The sequence below is a fragment of the Medicago sativa genome, chromosome 3 (genome assembly GCF_051527215.1).
Source record: "Medicago sativa cultivar Bolivia chromosome 3, Bolivia_mono, whole genome shotgun sequence".
Lineage (NCBI taxonomy): Eukaryota > Viridiplantae > Streptophyta > Magnoliopsida > Fabales > Fabaceae > Medicago > Medicago sativa.
The window spans coordinates 70,901,818-70,923,368 of NC_140751.1; the positions used below are offsets into that span (position 1 = coordinate 70,901,818).

Sequence of the window (21,551 nt, forward strand, 5' to 3'; positions counted from 1 at the left end):
TTGGATTTTTATTTTATTTGAATTGAAGGAATTTTGATTCCTTGCCTACGTACCCGTTTAAGGGATCAAATCCACCGTAGTTCTCTTCCAAAAATGTTTTTGTTTTTGTTGGTTGATTTTAAGTTTGAAAATTGGAATTTTGAAGAATGAGGGAGAGAGGCCTCAAGGGCATAAGATTGTGAAATTGTGAGGTTGGAATTAGTTATTTGCAAAAACAAGTCAAAGTTGGAATTAGTTTCATTGATGCTTTTATTAAGAAAATAAAGAGAAAAATTCACTTGGAATGTGTTCCAAGAGTTTATTTGGAAAAAAATTTGAGTGAGATGGTTCAAGTTTTTTGTTTGGAAAATTGGAATTTTCTCTAAGTGTAAAACCTAGGCATACATCTAAACATGCAATTACCTAACCATACATCTAAACATGCATATCCTAGCCATACATCTAAAGTGAGGTGTGTGCATGTGTCGGTGCTTGTGTCGGTGTACATCATTAGAGTCCATTGTCCTTATTACATCACACCCTAGATACATTCTATGGCCTCTTTGCCAAGAAATTAAGAGCATGAAAGTAAAATATTACAAGAACCCCTAAGTCTTTACATTCTAATTTTTGCATGAAATTGAAACTTAAAATGCAAGAAATAAAATGGAGAAAGGGATGAGATATGGAATGAAATGGGAATGCTTATGGAGAATATGAGACATGAAATGAAATGGTTAGTAACACATGACAATATCAAAGGAAATGAAGTAAGAGAAGCATTAGAATATAAAGGATAGAAAATAAAGGCAAAATGAGTGCAAACATGACTGAAATTTGTTCATAGAATGCAAGAACCAAGTGACCTATAATTCTCACATCCCAATACATTTTTAAAGGTTTAGAATCAAGTCTTGGAATGGGAATTTAGGCAACATGATTTACTTGGCATTTTAAAACAAACTTTAAGCATATTGGCATTATTTAACTACACAACTAACTTGTAAGCTAAGTAACCTACCAAGATTCACAATTATGCAACAATATTAAACACAAACAGTAGCTAAAACCCTATGAAATCAAGTGGTATAGGTCACCAACATTCATCAAGCAATTGGGATTGAAATCAAGCAAAGTTTCACTCATTTTTAGCACAAAATATGACAAAATAGTAAGAGAACCACCACATTATCTTTTACCAATTTTTATTATGCAAAATTATCACAAGAACACCACAAAATTATCAAGAAACGTGTATGAAAATTTTTTAGAATTTTTCACGAGATTTTTGGACTCAAATTACATATAAACTTCACAATTTTTTTAACAAAAAAAGGTAAACATTTCACCAGAAAATACTACATACTTTTCAATCAAGATTTTAAGACATAGTCAACATCACAAAAATGTCAAAAAACAATTAAGAACACATAGAAAACTTTTTAGGAATTTTTAAAGGTTTTTAGGACTAAAAAGTGCAAGAAAATTGCTAATTCTAACAAAAATAAGGAAAAAATGCTATACATATTTTTTTTTATCAAATTTTATTATGTAAAATGTCATAAAAACATCAAGAATATCATCAAGAACCTATGGAAATTTAATTGGAATTTTTAAAGGATTTTTGAACATGCAGGGGGTATGAACAGCATAATTTAGCAAGAAACACACAGGGGTGGGGGGTGCAAAGAGCAGTATATGCTCAGCCATGGCAATTGGGCTCAAAAAAACAGACAGGCTGGGTCGGGCTGGGTTAGTGGAGCGAAAACGGGTTGAACCAGTTCGATTACTAGGCTATAAAAGAGCCTGAACCGGTTCAACATTCATTCCCTCAATTCCCTTCTCTCTCTAAACCAATCCCTCTCTCTCTCTAGTTGCAGACTGCGACGGAAGTGGAAACGGAGAAGACGACCGGAGCCGCTCCGACGCGGTGGTCAGCCAGAGAGCCGCCGCGTCGGAGCCTTTTTTTTTCTATTTTTTTGAAAGTTTTACATCAAAATGCTCCTCTTCTCCTCCTCTTTCCAAATATCCAGTCAAAATTTTCAAGAAACAAACACAGCGGTCTAGATCTACAACCTACAGATCGGATTCAAACCGTCTTCTTTCTTCTTTTAACCGTTTAAAAAAGAACAGAGCACATTTACGACGAAAGTTGAAGGAGAAGAGTATTTACCTGTTCCAGATCGGAGGAATGCGCTATGTAGACGACGGAAGACTTTCAGGAATTCGATGCTCTTTGCTTATGCCTTGCGATTCTGTTCTTCCTTTTCACTTCAGCTTCGAATCTGCTTCGCTTCCCTTGATTCTGCTCATTTCGTCTGGACGGGAACGTCGGCGAGAGACAGCGTTGAAAGATTTGAGGCCGTTGGAAAACGAATTCGTTGATGATGATGAATTTGGTTTAAGGTCTTGCTCAGAGTCGATTTGAATTTTTTCAGAAACGAATTTGTTTTTTGGGACGGCGAAGATGAATCTGGTCCATTCGTTCTTGTTGTGGTTGAACGTTTTTGATGAGTCTGCAGATTCGTGATGGATTGGTGGAGATTTTGTGGTTGTTAGGGATGAAGGAGGTGGTGATTGAAGGTAGTTACGGTGGTTTCAGGTTGTTGCAGTGGTTTCAGGTGGTTGAGGAAGGTAGTTACAGATGGGGGAGGGTGGCGCGTGAGAGAGAAGAAAAGGAGAGAGAATTTTCCTCTCTCTGATTTCTCAGATTCTGGAAAAATGTGTAATGATTGGGACCCCTGAAAATTGACCTGTTGACTGCCTTTTATAGCATGCCATGTGTATGGATTGGACCAATGGGTGCTTGCCACGTGGCACCTGACTTGAACACTCCTTTGGACAAATCTGCAATTAACTAAAAGACGAGGACTGCACTGCAATTAATCAAAAAGGACTTAAAAATGTAATTAGTAGAAAATTAGGATCAAAATGAAAAAATTAATAAAATTGAGTAAAAAGGGTAAATTGAAACGAACGTAAAGCGAAACCAAAAAAATAAAATCAACCAAAGGACTAAAACGAACAAACTACAAAAATGAGGTACTTCAAAGTAACCTCTCTCTGCCGAAATTTCGTGTGAAATGACCAAAATGCCCCTAGGGCTAAAACGACTGAAAAGGACTCAGGTACAAATTTTAAAATGGATTTTTTACAAGAATTTGAAGCAAAGACTCATACAATCAAAATTAAAAGACTCAGAGACAATTTTTTAGGATTTAAACAGGATTTTGACACATGAAAAGACCTAAAATGCCCTTAGGGGCAAAACTGACTCAAAATGACTTCAAATGCAATTTAAAAATGGATTTTGACATAGAATTGAAATGAAGACTTATTCAAACTATTTGAAAGGACTCAACAAAATTTTTAAAAGACTGAAAGAAATTTTAACACAGGAAATGACTAAAATACCCTTTTATGTGAATTTTGCAAATAACATTGAAATAAAATGCAGAGAAAGATGCAATTGATCAGAGACATATCAAATGACTTATAATGCAAGAAAAGAAGAATTAAACAAGTATTTTTAGGTCAAAAATTAGGGTATAACACTACTATCACATTATCCATAACCCACTAAACACCTATTAATTTCTACTAGCACAACCCACACGGTTATTATTATCAACATCATAACTTCCCACTAAATCCCCCCCATTTCTATATATATATATATATATATATATATATATATATATATATATATATATACACTAGTCTAAATACCTGGCGTTGCCCGGGTTAATTATTATAAGCAAATTTTTGTGTTCGGGCAAACATAAATATATTAGGTTGAAATAATTTAAATTCATAAATAAAATTCATTAAACAACATAACATATTAATGGTTAAAATCCTTTAACCAACAAATATTAATTGACTTTAGTTTCGCACCTAAATAAGCTATCAATACTTGGCTTATAGTGGTAGAAAATAATATTCATAATCTGCATCATAAATAAAATAATACGTTAAAAGGTATAATACTTTGCCATAAAATAAAATTTTAAAGACGTATGAAAATAAAGAAGTATGAGAATATTTGGTTTAAAGTTATTGGACTTCGGGAATATTAACATTAATTATTGTAAAAAAAAAGTATAAAATTAATAAATAAGGATGTAAAAAAAAAAGGTATGAAATTAAAAAAAATCCAAAAAAAAAAGTATAAAATTTTTGACCAAAAAAAAGTATAAAATAGAAGGATCATACTTGATCATTGATATGGTAGAAAATATTTTCTTAAAAAAAGGCAAGAGGATAGGAATGAAATTGGTGTGCAATGCATTTTTTTAGATGGAATTTGTTAGGTTAAATAATTGCAAACCTAATAAAGCAAATGAGCAGGAAAAAATTAGGTTAAGTTGCTGCAGACGTAACAAAATTAATAAATAAGGATATATATATATATATATATATATATATATATATATATATATATATATATATATATATATTCAATTACAACAATATTTCATTGATTCATTAAAAACCATATGGGATAAATGTATGTCACTAAAAAATTATTTAAAATAAGTGTTTTTTTTTATTATATGTGATACATATTTGTTGTTGATACATAAAAAATATATGACAAACATTTGTCGTTGTTTACTATAAAAAATATGGGACTAAATTTCCACCGATAAATATAAAAAAGTACAAGACAAATTTTTGTTTTTGATATTTATGTAAAAAAAGTATGGAGCAAATGTTTGTCATTACTACACCAAGAACACTAGACAAATATTTGAGGGAAATTTTACCCTGTACCCCATCACTTGTACCTTCACCCCTACATATTATTAAAAATTCCAATAATATCCTTTATTTTTCAACATTTATGAATCCATGTGAATCAACGTCCAATACGTTTTTGTTCTTTCGGAAAGCATTGAAAAACAATTCCGATTGAAATAATTACGGAAAACTACATTTCTGAAAATTATATCGGAAAACATTTTCACTGGATTTTATATCGTATTATTTCACTTGAATTGAATCCTCCATGTGATTTAACCGGAAAAATAAAATTGTGGTGAAAGTAGTACAATTGATATAGATTTGAAAAATATCAGTGGAATTGGATTATCAATTTGAAACAAAAGTATGTTCATCTTTTTTAATCGATTGAAAACTGACATAATCGACATCCATTTGAAACAAGAAGCAATTTCCTCTGTGATAACGTTGAAACTGCTATCAATTGGATATAATTGAAACTCGAAGGACTTGAATTGGAATATAATTGATAAAACAAGAAGCAGTGGAATTTGAATATAATTGATATTAATTGGGAAAATAATTGGAACAAGAAATGGAAAAATTGAAGAAACCGGCAACCATGGAAAGAAGAAGAAGGTTGGAAACCTTGCAAAGATTTTTCCTAGAAGATGAAATTGTTTTTACGGAAAGGGAGATAGAGGTTTTCCGAAAAAGTTTCACACCCATACAAAGCTGAAAGGATTTGACAAATAACAATTAGAGGGTATAATAGGTATTTTAGGTAAAATTTTAGGGTGAGAGTATAATTGTAAGGGTGTGGGGTATAATTTCCATATTTGAGCCATGAAATTAAACATGCTTCATATTTCTAAAAGATAACACTAACAATTTAATGTACATATTCAAAGCCAAGTCATACCGACCATAATCATTTCATTCAATTACGTTTTTTTTAGGGAAATTTCATTCAATTACATTGAAAGTGTATAGTCGTTCGATAAAAAAATGTCTACTACTATTTATGTTGTTTAATTTTCAATTGTACCAAATAAGCATGATGTTACGTGGTGTCTCTCAAAACACTATGAATATTTTAAGATGGAAAGACTGAGTGCAAGTATGCATTGTCCAAGTTATAGTATAAAAAAATCTCGATCCCACATAGATTGTGGAGCTATAACTTCGTGTAGCTTTTCAACAGATCATTTGTTTGTAAGAAAATAAAATAAAACATTTGTCACAACGGTAGAAATAAAAGGTTAAGTTTGGGAAAGGTTTTAGAAAACCTCAAGATAGAAAGTGTGGTTTAAACAAGGTTCAGTTATGATAAAACATTAATGCGAGGTACAGAGCTATAACTGGATACAACCTTTGTGACTCTCAGTGTTATGGTCGTTTATTAACCTCTTAAACTAACTGAGATTCATAGAGTTGTATTTCTATATATCGTCTATGCCTCACAGAGTTGCAGCCATTTCTAGCTTCTCGCTGCCCTGCGATTCATAGAGCTGTATCTCTTACTAACCGACTTCCTAGCAAAACCAATTGGTCTTAGGGAGTGTTACCTCATCCATCATGTTAAAGGCGTAACAACACTCATTTTTGGGCTCAATAACGATACTTTAAAGCAAAGTTCGGCGCTACAACTTTACATATCGAAAGTAAATTACCCTTTGTTAAAACACTTCCCTTTTGTGTTCCTATAGTGTTAGGTTTCAAGCAACATAGCATATATTTGGTTGTTAAAACACTTCCCTTTGGCTGTTCATATAGACTCTATCTGATGGAGAATGATTGTGGAATGAAGATTGGACCAATTGATGGAATGAGTAAGATATTTTTCAAAATTACCCTTCATTAATTGTATGAGAAAAATAAATCAAAGAATCGAAAAAGAGAGTAATAAATAGTTAAGAGTATTATAAAAAAAAGTAAAATTAATGTTTCATTGATATTGCAAATGACTTATATTTTTTTACAATTTTTTTTATAAAACAAATGATTTGGTAGAGAGGAGTACATCTTTTAAAAATTAAAGAAAATTGATTTTAACATTTTATGAAAAGTATTTCCTTGTGTGTTTCTAAACATTGAGGAGCGTTCCTAAAAAAAAAATATTGAGGAGCGTTAACCGATCAATTATGTTGAAGTGGTTAACGAGCTTTATAAAATGACGAATTGATGTGAATAATCTGAGTTTGATTTTTGAGTGGTACAATTCTTTATTAAATTTTACCTGCATCTCGATCGAACTTGGAATTTTCAGGGACCCATTCTCTTAAAAATCAAAGGGTTAACACAAAAAATCGAGGAGTGCTAATAACATTTTTTTTAAATACCCTTTTTATTAGACAAAATCTATGTAAATCTTACTATGCTTTAAGAATGGATCTCATATACAGCGATGAGACTCAATAAGGATATAGTACAAGGTTTGAATGATTGGCGAAGGTTTACCTGTGGACTTCCAAGTCGTGTCGTGCGTGATGGACTCACTGGACTGGAGATCCAACACTTATTAGGTGGTAGCAGCCAGTCAGCCAATGAATTGTCTCCAAGTATCACCATTACTGGTCCCATTCTCATATCTTTCTTTCCTTGGTTGGACCACCCACCTTATTTTTAGGGCCACTAAACTCTAAACACATATCTTTTGACGTTAATTAATTCATCCAATCAAAGACAATCTCAGTGATGATATTTTTCTTTTATTTTAAAATGCAAGTCATGAGTGATGATATTTCAAAATTCAAACGCCAACCGAAGCTCTGTGTACTTTCATGGTTGTTGAAAATTCTTTCGACTACTAATCAGCATTTTTTTGGTTGAAATTAATCACACGGTATGAATTTGAATAGTTTAAGCCTATGTTTGGAACGACGTTTACTTTTTCAAATTAGCGGTCAAAAATCACGTTGAGCTAGAAGCTTAGTTTTCTAGCTTCTTCATTTCCACGGTAGACATGTTTTGAGACGTGTGTTTGGTTACCCCACCGCCAAACCAAACAAGTAAGTAAATTAGAAATCATGTACCATCCACAATAATATATCAATTGTTATCATTGAAATTGACATGTTTTCGGATCTTATATGAGAAGGTGCGTCTCTTGTAATCTATTTTTTTATATAACAACGTGAAAATTATAGAGATATTTTTGCAGTTTATACATTTCTATATAACTAACAGAAAGACAAACATTACGTGCATGTCTATCCACTTTTTTTATAATACTTACCGGTGTATCTATATCATCATATCTCATTATAATTTTTCTGCAGTCCCTTAAAAAAATCCGCATATGTTTCCCTTTTAAGTGTAAATTGTTCTACTTAAGATAATTTTCCTCCTTTTTATATGAATTAAACAAATGCATATTTATATCAACCAGATTTTAATTAATGGATTTAAGAATAAAATTGTCTGAGGAAAATTTAGTGATAATAAAAATAGGTTATACCAAAAAGGTTATGCATCCCTTTTATTGGAAGTATAGATTTTATTCATCTTAAAAACTTTTTTTTAAAGATCTTGAAAACTCGTCAAGAATCACACATTTAATATTACAAATAAAATGATGATATTTAAATGGAAAATGCTAAGAAGTGTTTTAAGGACACTCTTTAAGAACTTTAGATATTAAGTTTTAATGAAAACATATGTATTTAATGCATCGAAAATTGAAACATTAAACTTTTTCAATGCGTAACTTTTTAATTGAGAATGATTAAAGTGTGCTCTTATGATGCTCGTTAGTAAAACCCTGTTTAAAAATCAACATTGTTTGACACAAAAAGTAAACATTTGTTCACGTTTCATCGCTTATCAGTTTATCTGAAATATTATATATATTTTAGAGATCAATCCTTTAAACTCACTTCAATTATTTTGAGAAATTAATTTTCAAAGTTTTCCACACATATACCTAAATTTACACCAAAAAAATTGCATTTTAAAATTTGTCTTGATTTACATGGAGTATATATAGCACGATGGATGCTGTGGAAATTAAAAAGGTTGGCTAAATGACCTAATGTATATTGACATTTGGACATGATGGGAGTTGTAAAAATTAAAAAAGTAGGCTAAATGACCTAATATAATTTGACATTTGGACATGATTAGGACCACTGATACAACAAAGCACTTCCATCTGTTGGAATATATAAACCCTTTATTATAAGTGGTCGACATAAAGCCATTAACTTATTCAATATATTATACATAAATAAAGAAAAAATAGAGACAAACAAACAAACTTTTCAAAGAAATTTCCTTTGATCTTACTATAATATTATATATTTCTTGGAATTTCATGATACTGTATATGTATATATGAAATGCCATACCAACATAGGACATGACCATAATGTTCCATAATAAAAAGTGTACCCTACAAGGACCCAACAAAATTGTTCAATTCTCTTCTCACCACAGACTGTGTTGGAACGTGCAAGGTTCTCCTTTATATGCACCAAATTTAAACGGCCAATGATGACTCAGGATCATTTTAAGGGTTTCACAAAGAAAAAAAATTAAAAAAATAAAATAAAAAAAAAAAGGAGGAAGAGGAAAAAATATTTCTGAAAAATGCAGAATTTACCTAATTCTGCAGATGGAATATTCTGATCATAGACCCTTTTTTTCTATTCTTAATCTTCATCAAGGTAATCATCTTCTTGTTCATGTTTTTCATCTGGGTCATTGTTATTTTCATTTTTTTACGTTAAAGTTTATACCTTTATGTTTTTCTTTTTGTGGAAATTTTGTAACAAAATTTTGATGTTTTGTTTCATTGCAGAGGCAGAGGAGGTTGCAATAAGAAATATCATAGCTTGTATGCAAATAGGAGTAGCAGAATCGTCGTCGTCGTCATCATCATCGTATAATAAAACAAAACAAAAAGGAAGAATTCATATTAAGATTGTTGCCAAGGTACGATGTAACATGCTTGTTGCTTGAAGAATTTTGTGTTTCTGTTGTTTTCCGTGATTGTTGGAAATTTAGTTGTGTTTCTCTCTCTCTCTCTCTCTCTCATACTTTTTTTTTTTTTTTTTCCATTTTAAGTGTTAGTTTTTTATGGTGAAATTTAATAACTTGATGAGTTTTATGTGATGTTTAATAAATGGATTTTTTCTTCTTCTTGTTTTGGCATGTATACCTTGAATTGATTAGTTTAACTTGATTCTGTTTGTCTATGCACATTCTGTTAAATTCTGTAAATCCCAGCTTTTGCTGGAATTTATGTTCATTTATTTTTATTTAATCAACAAGCCAAAAATATTTTTTATTTTCTAATTTTTTGACTTTGGTCAAAATTAAATTGACTAGTTTTGAAGTACAATTTAAGTGATTAGAGCAGAAAACAATCTATACATTGATCTAACTTATTAAAAAATTGGTGTTTAGTGCTGAAGATAAAACAATAAACAATGTAAAATCTCAGGCCATTTTTTAAATAAAAGACATGTAATACTTATTATAAATATTAAGATCCAAACATTCATTTATGGTTCAAAACTTCATGTGAAGAGAAGAAGCACTCTCATGGTAGTAGGGATAATTACAAATTGAAATTATAAAACAAAGTAATTTGATAATAATTTTTTGTTTTAGAAGGACACCCTTTCACTCTATAGTTGAGCCATTTTGAGATACAATAGGTCCAATATTAAAGAGAGTATTTCAATGTTTTATATACATCATATATAACCACTACATAGAGTTAAATGATTGACTAAAGGTATCTGAGTTTGTTATACCAAAAACAAAAGGTATCTGAGTTTGGCTTATTGTGGCTAGTGGTTTAGATCTTTTACAAAAGCACAATTTAAGGTGTATAGCTTCTAGGTTTCCTTGGTCAATAAGAAAGTTGGGTGGTGCATCCACCGATTAGTTGCGGCAGTTTCACTGTTAAAGATTCTTCTGCAAATCAAGAATGCAAGATCAAATACACCCTTTCATTGATTCTTATTGTCATTTTTAGTAATTGAAATGCTCTATGATCTTTAGTTGTAATCATTTATCTGAATTCTTGCTGATTCTTTTATTTCAATTTTCAAATGTAACAGGGTGAAGAAGAAAAAGATGAATCAAGACCGGATGGAATCTTGTCATGATCATCTTAAAATAACAAGATTACCTTATATACCAGAAAAAATAGGTGACTTGGTTTCATTCTCAATAAGAGTTGGCATAATTATCTGCCTTATAGCATCGATATCACTTGCTATCCATTCAACATTCGCTAAACCAGACCGATGGTTTCCATTACCGGAGCATTTACATGTTATACAGAATGTTTCAGTCATTGCCATTGATACAATACCTACAAACATCTCACATATTGTATTCGGCATCGCTGGTTCATCGAAAATGTGGCATAGCCGTAGCAACTACAGCAAGCTTTGGTGGAATCCAACTGCTTGCAGAGGTTTTGTCTGGTTCGACAAGAAACCAAAGAATTTGAAGCCGGACGATATGCTAATTCCATATAAAATCTCACAGGGATGGACTAAGTTCAGGTACTTGCACTCTGCATCTGCAGTTCGGATATCGCGGATAGTTTACGAAAGCTTTAGACTTGGTTTGCCAAATGTTAGGTGGTTTGTAATGGGAGATGATGATACGGTGTTTTTCCCCGAGAATTTAGTTACTGTGTTGGGAAAATATGATCACAATCAATTGTATTATGTTGGTGGGAATTCTGAGAGTGTGGAACAAGATGTTATGCATTCTTATGATATGGCTTTTGGTGGTGGTGGTATTGCAATCAGTTATGCATTAGCAGCTAGACTAGCCAATATTATGGATTCTTGTCTTCATAGATACTATTATTATTATGGTTCTGATCAAAGAGTTTGGGCCTGTGTAAACGAATTAGGAGTATCTCTTACTAGAGAAAGAGGATTCCATCAGGTATAACAAAACATACACATTAATTACACTACACACTTTTCTTTATTCTATATTCTATGGGAAATTTACTGTTTTATGGTCTATTTTCTTTCAGCTTGACATTAGAGGGAATCCATATGGTCTTTTAGCCGCGCACCCTCTGGCACCGCTTGTGTCACTCCATCACCTTGATCAATTGCACCCGGTGTTTCCGGACCAAAGTCAAATGTCTTCATTAAAGAAACTCATCAGTGCATACGACCTTGACCCTGCAAGGATAGTGCAGCAAAGCGTTTGTTACGATCATAGGCGAAGATGGTCAATATCTATTTCTTGGGGCTACACAATACAAATCTATACATCATTGTTGATAACAGCGGATTTGCAGATGCCATTGCAGACGTTTAAAACATGGCGAAGTTCGAGTGATGGTCCTTTCACGTTCAATACTCGATGGATGAACCCTGACGTATGCCAGCAGCCATCTATATTTTTCCTGGATCAGGTTAGCAAGGCGAGGACTGGAAGTGTCACTACCTATAAGAGACATGTTGACAAGGAAGGAAAGAAGTGCAAGAGAGCAGATGGAGAAGTGCAGAGAATTAAAGTTTCTGCCTTGAAGCTGGATCCAGAATATTGGAAGAATGTACTACCCTCTCTCCCTCTCTCTCACTTTCAACCATACACACACACGAAGTTCCTTTTTGGACAAACAGCTAAATTAGCGCTTATAACATAAGCGCTTATATATAAGCTATATCTACAAGAAAAGATAAAATATAGTCAATTTGTTTACATACAAGCTATAAATTATTTTGATAAGATATGAAGAGTTTCTGGAACTAAGTTGAAAACAACTTATGAACATGTCATAAGTTGTTTTTCATAAGCTCTCTCTCAAATAGTCTCACGTGTTTATGCCAGTAGATAAACTGAATTAAGTTGATACAAACAGCCACAAAATAAAAACAAAACATCATTAGATTTTGAAATTCTTATTCATTAAAGCTAATGTACTTGAATAATATTGAAATTCCTATAGCATTTTGAGTTTAAGTATGACTTTAAAATTGATAATTTGATTTGACTGTTTTAAATCAGGTACCACGTAGGCAATGCTGCAACTTTATGGATGGAGGAAGCATAAAGGATGGAAGTGTGCATATCAGAATAAGGAAGTGCAGACCTCAAGAAACAATTACTATTTAGAGATTAGTTGTTTTTGTTGTTCGGTATAGATTACTATAGAAGTTAAGTGAGTCTTGTAGGATTGTACTCTGACATTTTCAGCTATGTACATATATAATTGTCAGAGTATTCATATAATCTCAACTTTTAATAAATAAATGTCTTAGGAAGTTTTCCACTTCTGTTTTGAAGTGATAATTGAATTAAGAGCTTGGTAAACAGAGAATTTGATAATCTCCCTCCTGTGAAACGATCTAAATTGAGTGTTGAAAACATTAAACGAGCATCTAAATTTTGTCTTTCTTTCGCGGCACATACAATTACTATTTGCATTCCACAAAATGAAAATGGTATTTGTCAATTAGTGATTTTATTAATAATTATGGTACACCTATAGGGTCGAGCTTTGCTAATATTTCAACTGTAAACTTTAACACAAAGATACTTTGATTCTATTCATATTAAACAAAAGTTAATGTATTTGGACTAAATTTTTAACTAAATACATCAACCTTTGTTGACTCAAATTTCTCTTATAAATAGGACCGGAGGGAGTAAATCACAAAGACAAACAAACCCATTCAAGAGTTGATGAATGAAATCAATTTGTATTAAAATATACATTTCTAGGAAAAATAACAGTGAAAAAATGGTTGGTATAAAAGACATTTCAATATTTAATACGCTCAAAATGTATACTATATTTCTTATATTTATGAACAATAGAGTAATCTAATTGTCTTATAAATAAAGAAGGAAGAAAGAGTATTTACAAGGCCTTTTTTATGGAAAGTTAGAAGGTCTGTTATTAGTTAAGAATGACATTGTATATTATCTGTTGTTTACCATCCAACTACTACAGGTGAACTAATTTATTTTTGGTATGACAGGTGAACTAATTTTCCGCAAAGGAAATATGCTAGTCCACGTAATACAATCAGGATAATGCCATAACGCATAATGACATGCCTAGACCAAATTTTGGTACCAAAACAGGAAAATACAAATATGTATGTAACTACTGAATATTAAATACATCACATAGACACAAACATAACAATTAATATACTTAAAAAACAATGCATTAGCGCGTCAGGGTTTATCACACTTGGCAAATATATGAAAGCCAGCAAAATAAGAGCTACTAGTCATACCCATGCAGTTAGAGAGAATTCAGGTTCTGTACAAAATATTATTGGAAATTTATGGCTAACTATCCTTGATGCAGCATCGTGGATAGAAAGCGAGGCGAATAGTTCCCGCTAGAGAGCTGAAATCTATCTGAAGCTATAACTGTAATACATATTTATGCAAGAAAAGTGTTCAGATTCGAATCAGGAAACTGAAAAATGCTACAATTGTTTTATTTCAATATGATGAACTCTTTTATATACATATACAGTGTCTCAAATCAGGTAGTACTCTCACGGTTACAACTCAATTGACTACTTAACAATAACCTAACAAACCTGATTCAACTAACTTTTAATAACATGACGCTTCTATGGAAGGCAGGATAAAGTGGAAATGCCAGACAGACAGATGAAAATGTGATTTTCGTTACAACACAATTAACTCCTTGACAACAAACTAACAAACCTGATTTAACTAACTCTTAAGAATGAGAAGCTTCTGTGTAAGGCGGGAAAAAGTGGAAATGACATACAAACATGTGGAGATGTGATTTTAGACATTAGACAGACATAAAATCTTCGCCTGAGAATTCCTGTTGTAATTGCATCTATCATTAGCAAAACAAAATTAACAAGTGAACATGATTCTTCTGAATAATCAGTATTTTAGCTTCAGGGGTCATGTGTACGAGTATGAACATAAAAACCCATTCAAGTGGAAACAACATTGAATCTCATTAACCAACAATGTCAGCATCTTCAAGGTTGGGGATTTCACTTGAAGGGACAGAAACTTTTTCGTCAGGTAACAAACCTCCTACTGATTCACCCTGTTTGTACTGTGAATGTTCAGAATCTTGCTCAGGGAATACCTCAAGTTGCAATGAAGGTGATATGTTATTCACATGAAGCCAAGTTAATTCCCAAAGACTATCACCACCCAATGCACTCCTCTGGGCCAGTATACCCCTCATTTTCATAGCAAGCAACGAGTTTTTAAGCAGGTCGGGTACTGTTTCTTGAAGCTTCTCACTTCTTTTCCCCCTAACCTTCACCTTCATATATTTTTCCATTCTGGTCAGTACACCTAACCATAGCTTGCAGAAGGTAGTTAACTGTGATAAAACTGGGAGTGATTGAAGGAAAACTTTGGACAAGAGCTTCACTGCTAAGATAAGGGTGCCTTCCATATTGCGGTAGTCCTTCTGAGAGTGTCCCTGTGAAATCTCGAGAAGATCATCAAGCACAGTGAAGATCACAAGATCGAAACAGTCCAACCACTTACCGTATGGGAGATAAATGTCATCTGCTCCTGTCAAGCACTTCTGCAAAGATAATAAAGCATGATTTCTAACCTCCTCTCTCTGGTCTAAACACACTTTCCTTAGACCTTGTCCTAGTATCAACCACATGTCTCCAATATCCTTAGACAACTTAGTCATTTGCTCATCCTCCATTGCTTCCTTACCCTCGCTAGTCCACTGGGCCAAGCAATTGACAGACCCTGTCATGAGATCTAGTGCCCGCACAGATCGCTCGGCTTGGCCAACACGAGACTCGGCAAACTGCCTTGCAGTATCTACACAGAGAACATAATTAGCTGGAAGCAAGTGGGCACCATCAGACATAATGAAAAGAAGTGCATCAAACCCAGCCTCAGATGCTTCTATGTGCCTAGCAGTGATGGAAAGTAGTGATGTAATTGCACGCCATCCTAATTGGGATCTTATGTGAGAAGCATTTGCCTTCACAAGGCGGCTGACTTCCTGAGTAATCTGTTCACAGTAAGCATCAGCGACCCGCGCATCAAGCTTTAAGACGAGTTGCAAAGATCTCAAAAGTTCATCAGCAATGTTTTCCTTGTAGGGGAGCAATCGCTGGCAAATCCGCAGGAGTCCAAAAACAGCCTTCTCTACTAAGGCACAGGGCATTACAGTTGACTGAACGATATTGGATATGTGGTCATATACACCCGGCCAAAGAATCCCTATCCTATCCCTGTTATTCAAAGTGATTGCAATCAGCAACTCCAGGCAGAAAACAGCAGTATCTTCATCCTCCGGCGTGCTGTTAACTTTTTGAGGTCGACCTGCGGCCCAAATAAGTGCCTTTGCAAGCTGTTCAAGAGATTTAGCTTGCAGAAATTTACTCTCTGTAAATATGCTGTCAATGTGACACTTCTGTATTGTTTGAAGAGTGCGCTGATGAGCAGCAAGCTGTTGTTCAGTAGGTTGTGATCTTGGCTCCTCAGTGTCAAGAGATAAGAGTTGACTAAACCTACCCATCAATCCTGAGGATCTCCTTGGCGTGCCAATAGATTGCATATGAGCTGAAGATAAAGAATTCACAATAGGCTTGCCATGCACAGTTTCAGCAGAAAGCTCCGACTCATCAGCTGCATCACTGGCAACACGGGCAGGAAGAAGACCTAGCTTGTGCAATCTTAAGATGCAATCAAGAATATTTCTCCAACCTGTGCGTATGTAATCACCATACCTATTTGCAATAGTGAACACTGTTACAGTTGCCATTCTTGCTTTCATGTCATCTCCAAAGGCAAGGACTGGTTCCTCAACCAATGATGGGTTTAAAAGTGTAGTGAACTTACAGAGCGACACTACCAGATCATCAAGAACGTCTTCAAGATGATGGCAGGCAGAAATCTTAGCAATAGCTAAGAATCCGTCCATACATGTTTGGTACACATCTTCATGTTCGGCATGATCGAATACAACAGAGATGGCAGCAATAGTTGGGCCTGACATTATGGCAAACATATCATGATCAAGGTAGGCCTTGGAACCAGATACAATAAAGGGGGCAGTTTTCTTTGACTTATGCATTAAATCAATCCATCGACTTGGTGTCATTTCAGGAAACCCAACACCTTGTTCAGGGGTTGTGCGAATTTCATTCTTACAAATTGAATGATAAATCTCTGTTAGGAATTCTCGAGGAAGATCACTGCCACCATTTATATGCCTATTATTCCTGATAAAGTCCTCCTCTGTCATCTTCTTTTTAACCTGCACATTGTGCTGGTCTGTATTAAGCATTATCATTGAGTATGATAACACAAGAGCAGCATCCTTGTTAGCTAGGATATGTGGTGACTGTTCATAGTATCTCTCAGAGAAAGCTTCAAGCACCCTATGTATCTTTTGTGACTCTCCAGGCAGCCTGAAAGTCTCCAGAAATAGACGAAGGGCTGTGTCTAAGTTCATATCCTGGAAATCAAATGTTCCGGCAAATTCATGAAGAACCTGAACACAAAATTCATCATGATTTCCAAGAAAATCACCAACAAGGTTCTTATCCAACCCAGCAGTGTATCTGAAAAAGCAGGCAACACTTTGGGGATCAAGTTTGTCAGGCAAAAGATGTGTTCCCTGGAGAAACTCCAAACCTTTCTTAGGATCACGATTGAAGTGGTCAGCACCAATCATCAATCTTCTTTTTATGTACTTTCTGCGGCGAGTGAAAGCAACCCAATGATTTGGATCGCCATAATTTTCACATTTAACCATCCAGAATGGAATATACTCTTCAAGATTCACTGGAGAATATTCTGAGTTTGCAGATCCATTGGCTATCCTTTCAGCCATTCCCTGTATCACAGCAATAAGACCATCCAAAGCAAGAATATGCATGGCAGATAATGGACAGTTCACAGGAAATGCACTTCTTGACAGCAAATTAGCAAGGTCTTCGAAGACATTACTGCAAGTTATGTCGCTATCAAAGTTAGCATACATATCAACCATAAATGTCTTTTGCCTGCAGAAGTCAACCAGGGCTTCCATGGCTACCTCTTGCTGCTGATATGAAGCCCCATATCTGCTTTGTGCAAGTCTCAAAATGACACAAGTAAAAAATGCTTCTAGCTGTAATTTGAGTTCTGTACGAAGATGGTGATAAAGATTGAGAACAATGCTACACACCATTGAAAGTATAAGTGGACTCATTGACAAACCAAATTGCATCAGATTATGAAAAAGCTCATCCTGGATCAAGCTTAACAATCTTGGATGACGGTGAATGGAGGGCCCTCCAAGTTCTATAGCTGAATTGATTAAAGTTAAAGCAAAAAGGGGTACATCTTCATCAAATGCTATAGTGTTTGATCTAGGACCAAGTTCCATATTCTCAATAACATTCAGCAAAGAACACAAAAAGTGAAATATTTCCACCATGCAAGGAACACCATATGGTTCAGTCATGAGATGCACGTCATATGATGCACTCTCCTTGCCAGTAAGAGCTATCGCTGTGTTTTCATCCATCATAGTTACTGTCACAACACTTGCAGCATTAGAAGCAAAGTTTGAGGGTAGCGGCTGATTATCATATTCAGAACTCATGCTGCCATTCTCCAACTTTCTACTTCCAAAAGCATACTCATTATTTAAGCCTCCTCCAGTCTGCAGGAACAAACAACAGATACAAATATTCAGATATATCGTAAATATTAAGTTCCTGACAAGTGACAACCCAAACAGAGATTGACACAGAGGGAAGCAAGTGTGGCTGAATGCCCCCTCCACAAACATTCTTATCAGTTTTTTTTTATGGAAGATTATAGGTTATAATACTATAATAATTTTAAAACAATATCAACATTCATAAGTGATTCACATTATAAACTAGGTAGGTGATTTCTTCTAGTTGTATTTTCTACTACATATTCATGTGTTTGCTGTAAGTTATAATACCATATTAATATAGAAATAATATGAAATATCATTTTAAATATTTTATTTCCTGGTTTTTTACAAATCCATTTTTTCTAAATAATTTATTATATGTATATAGTTTAATTATTTTTTTTTAGTTTTAATAAAAATTAATGAACTATAATTGCCATAAAAATTTAATACATTGCTATTTTTAATTTTAAATATTAAAAATGTTTTTTATTTATACAAAAAAATTTATACTCCATTTTTATCCCTCTTCTCAGTCTTTTATTTGTCCCCCCACAGCCAAAACTGTAATGTTTAGGCAAAACAATTAACAGTTCCCTATCAATGTCTGAACATTTGACTATCTAAGTGTCATGATCAATAATTCTTCACAAAGAAGAGCTCTTTCCTAATACCAACTATACGGAGAAAAACAGTAAACATAGTTAACATATTTTCTTCTTGTTGGGGACTGGGGGAACAGAGGGAAAGAGAGGTGTGTCAAGTCCATCTTGGATGTTCAGATGGTCAGCAGGTAAAAGACAACTAGTGGTAAACTCCCAAAAATCCCTGGTATATTTTTATTGCATAAAATATAATGACCGAAATTACAATATAAAGGGTTAATAGTTTTTAATCTGATTCCTATAGATTGGTAAGATTTGATTTTAGTCTATACAAAATTATTAATTGTTTCCCTATATTCAACAAAAATAATGCTGTTAGTCCTCATCGGTCAATCATCAGCAACTAAAATGAAAACAATTTTTGTGGGGATGAATATCAAAAATTTCAATTCAATAGGGATAAAAAATGAATTTAACCCCAACTTGAATAGGTGGTTGGCAATATTCTGTCAGAAGAACAGACAACCAAACTGATAACGTATGACCAAGTGTTGCATAACAGAAGCAATAATTAATATAAGAGCATCCCCCCACCCCATCCTAATTTCCCTTTCTATTATTTTTCTTTGCACCAGCTAAAAGAATAATAATGGAAAAAACCTTGAAATAAAGGCAACATTATCCTCATACCTCTTGTTTCAAATTAGAGCTTCCATTAACCAATGCATGGTCTGTGTTGTCGACGTCTTGAAGGTGAGAAAAAATACACCTAACAAGTTCATGCATCGTGTACCGTGATATCTGCTGCAATGACTCACCTTTGTTTCCAGCTTGATGAACTATACGAAAACAAGTATTCACTATGGTGCAAACATGTTGGTTACTTAGCATAACAGATGCTTTACTTTTCATACACGCTAGGAGAACTTGTAGTATCTTTATTAAAACAACTTCTTCCGAAGAAGTATCAGTAACCTCAAATCTGCAGCTAGTGACAGCATCAACCACCAAGTGAATGGCATCCTCAACATTGACAGTATTATGATCAATGACATCAAGCGTCAAGATCTTGTAAACAGATGACAAAGCAACGCCTGTAATTGCTGCACCAGTTTCATCAGACCGAATCACATCAAGAAAAGGTTGTAGATACAGGGTAGGGTTAATAGCTTGCCACTGATGGTGGTTCCATGAAAATATTTGTCTCTTTAATGCCTTAAAAGACTGAATAAGAGTGTGTTCCAGATGATCATCGCCTGACATATAACGACTTCCCCATCTTACATTTCTTCTCATTACAGCCAAAACAGCACCAATTTCTGAATTTATCATGCACGATAAAGTTGTTCGGCTAGGACAGGCAGCATCACATTCTTCAGGTTCCTCCTCCTCTATTGAATTGATACCCGTTTGCAGCTTTAGACGTCCCATTTTTTCAATATTCTTTGTACGGTAGAGCAAGAATCTGGTAGAGGTTAAAATACTGAGATTATGAACAAAGGTCTTCTATAAAACTTAAAAGACAATAAATAGCAAGGTTTTCCACTAACCAAACATTGTAAGAATCTAATAACTATAACTATGTATGGACAAATCTAAACAAATTCTACAAAACAAAGTCGTCCAATCATAATTCACCATCTCGCTACAAGAGAACTATATATCCACAGCGTAACAATTTTACACAAATGTAAAAGCATGAATCGTCATATTGCCACAGTGCAGTAAGATTTTAAGAAGTAATATAGGGTGTAATTGTTTTTGTTTTAAAAAAATCTAGAGATTTCCTTTTAGAGATTTTTCTGAAGCTAATCTCGATTTGTTTACTAGCTAAAAAATCCTTTTTTTTTAAAAAAAAAAATCCGAACCTCCTACTCTTAAGTTCCTTGTTTTTAGAAAAAAGTAAGATCAGCTTTTCATTTTAAGGTTAAAAATGATTTTCTACAAACACTATTAAAATGATAAAATGAAGTACTACTAAGAGAGTAAACCTATGAGACACGGCGCAACAGCTTTAGCGCGCAATGGTTGAAGAATCACCGTGCAAAGTGGAGCTCTGATCTACCTGAACACAATTATCTGGTGCAAATAAATTTTACAAAGACATTCAATAACAATTCACCGTCTTGCTACAATAACTATATATCATCAGTGTAAAACACTTTTTTACACAAACGTAAAATCATTGAATCGCAATGCAGTTAGATTTTGAAACTACTTTACTTTTTCTGCTACTAAATTCATAACTATAGTCAAACATTGATTGAATAAGTCAAAAGAGAGTCTCTTATGTTTGTGAATCGCAGCGATTTAGCGCGCGCAATTGCGGAATCGCGATGCCGAGCTCTGATCTGCAACGACGCAAATCAAGCTGTAATCGCACGAGAAAGAAGAAGGGAAGGAAAATCTAGAGAGAGAGAGAGAGAGAGAGAGAGGAACCTGGACGGAGTTGGTTACAGTTTCCGGCGCACGACGAAGAACTCCGGCTGGTTTTCCGGTGAGATTTTTGGTTTAAACAAACCGTTGAGTTGAGATCAGTGTGACTTCAATGAAACTTGTTTATGATAGAACATTGCATATTTCTTGTTTTTAGGGTTTTA

General features: G+C 33.9%; 2 protein-coding genes across 5 annotated transcripts; one reads left to right on the forward strand and one right to left on the reverse strand.

The window, feature by feature from the left end:
- The first annotated feature begins 9,064 nt into the window (after positions 1-9,064).
- Positions 9,065-13,023, forward strand: LOC146939770 (uncharacterized). Its single transcript, XM_085753271.1, has 5 exons — positions 9,065-9,371; positions 9,506-9,639; positions 10,776-11,622; positions 11,717-12,247; positions 12,703-13,023. Exons 3-5 carry the CDS (start codon positions 10,792-10,794, stop codon positions 12,808-12,810), a joined length of 1,470 nt encoding a protein of 489 aa, XP_085609397.1. The 5' UTR covers positions 9,065-9,371; positions 9,506-9,639; positions 10,776-10,791; the 3' UTR covers positions 12,811-13,023.
- A 1,109-nt stretch (positions 13,024-14,132) lies between these two features.
- On the reverse strand, positions 14,133-21,522 carry LOC146939771 (ARF guanine-nucleotide exchange factor GNOM-like). 4 transcript variants are annotated; one of them, XM_085753275.1, is made up of 4 exons: positions 21,391-21,522; positions 20,943-21,016; positions 19,642-20,416; positions 14,133-18,343 (listed from the first exon to the last, which is right to left on the reverse strand). In XM_085753275.1, exons 3-4 carry the CDS (start codon positions 20,380-20,382, stop codon positions 14,660-14,662), a joined length of 4,425 nt encoding a protein of 1,474 aa, XP_085609401.1. In that variant the 5' UTR covers positions 20,383-20,416; positions 20,943-21,016; positions 21,391-21,522; the 3' UTR covers positions 14,133-14,659. The 4 variants fall into 4 exon arrangements, with proteins under 4 accessions (XP_085609401.1, XP_085609398.1, XP_085609399.1 ...); XM_085753272.1 differs by having other exon boundaries at positions 20,943-21,030; XM_085753273.1 differs by having other exon boundaries at positions 20,943-21,302.
- Between the last annotated feature and the right edge of the window lie 29 nt (positions 21,523-21,551).

Bases quoted from the DNA above. Each gene is read 5' to 3' on its own strand.
- LOC146939770 (XM_085753271.1), top strand. From the start codon at position 10,792: ATGAATCAAGACCGGATGGAATCTTGTCATGATCATCTTAAAATAACA. The intron at 11,623-11,716 runs GTATAACAAAAC...ATTTTCTTTCAG, and splicing joins GAGAAAGAGGATTCCATCAG to CTTGACATTAGAGGGAATCC. The intron at 12,248-12,702 runs GTACTACCCTCT...GTTTTAAATCAG, and splicing joins ATCCAGAATATTGGAAGAAT to GTACCACGTAGGCAATGCTG.
- LOC146939771 (XM_085753274.1), bottom strand. From the start codon at position 20,382: ATGGGACGTCTAAAGCTGCAAACGGGTATCAATTCAATAGAGGAGGAG. The intron at 18,344-19,641 runs GTATGAGGATAA...TTGTTCCTGCAG, and splicing joins GCTCTAATTTGAAACAAGAG to ACTGGAGGAGGCTTAAATAA.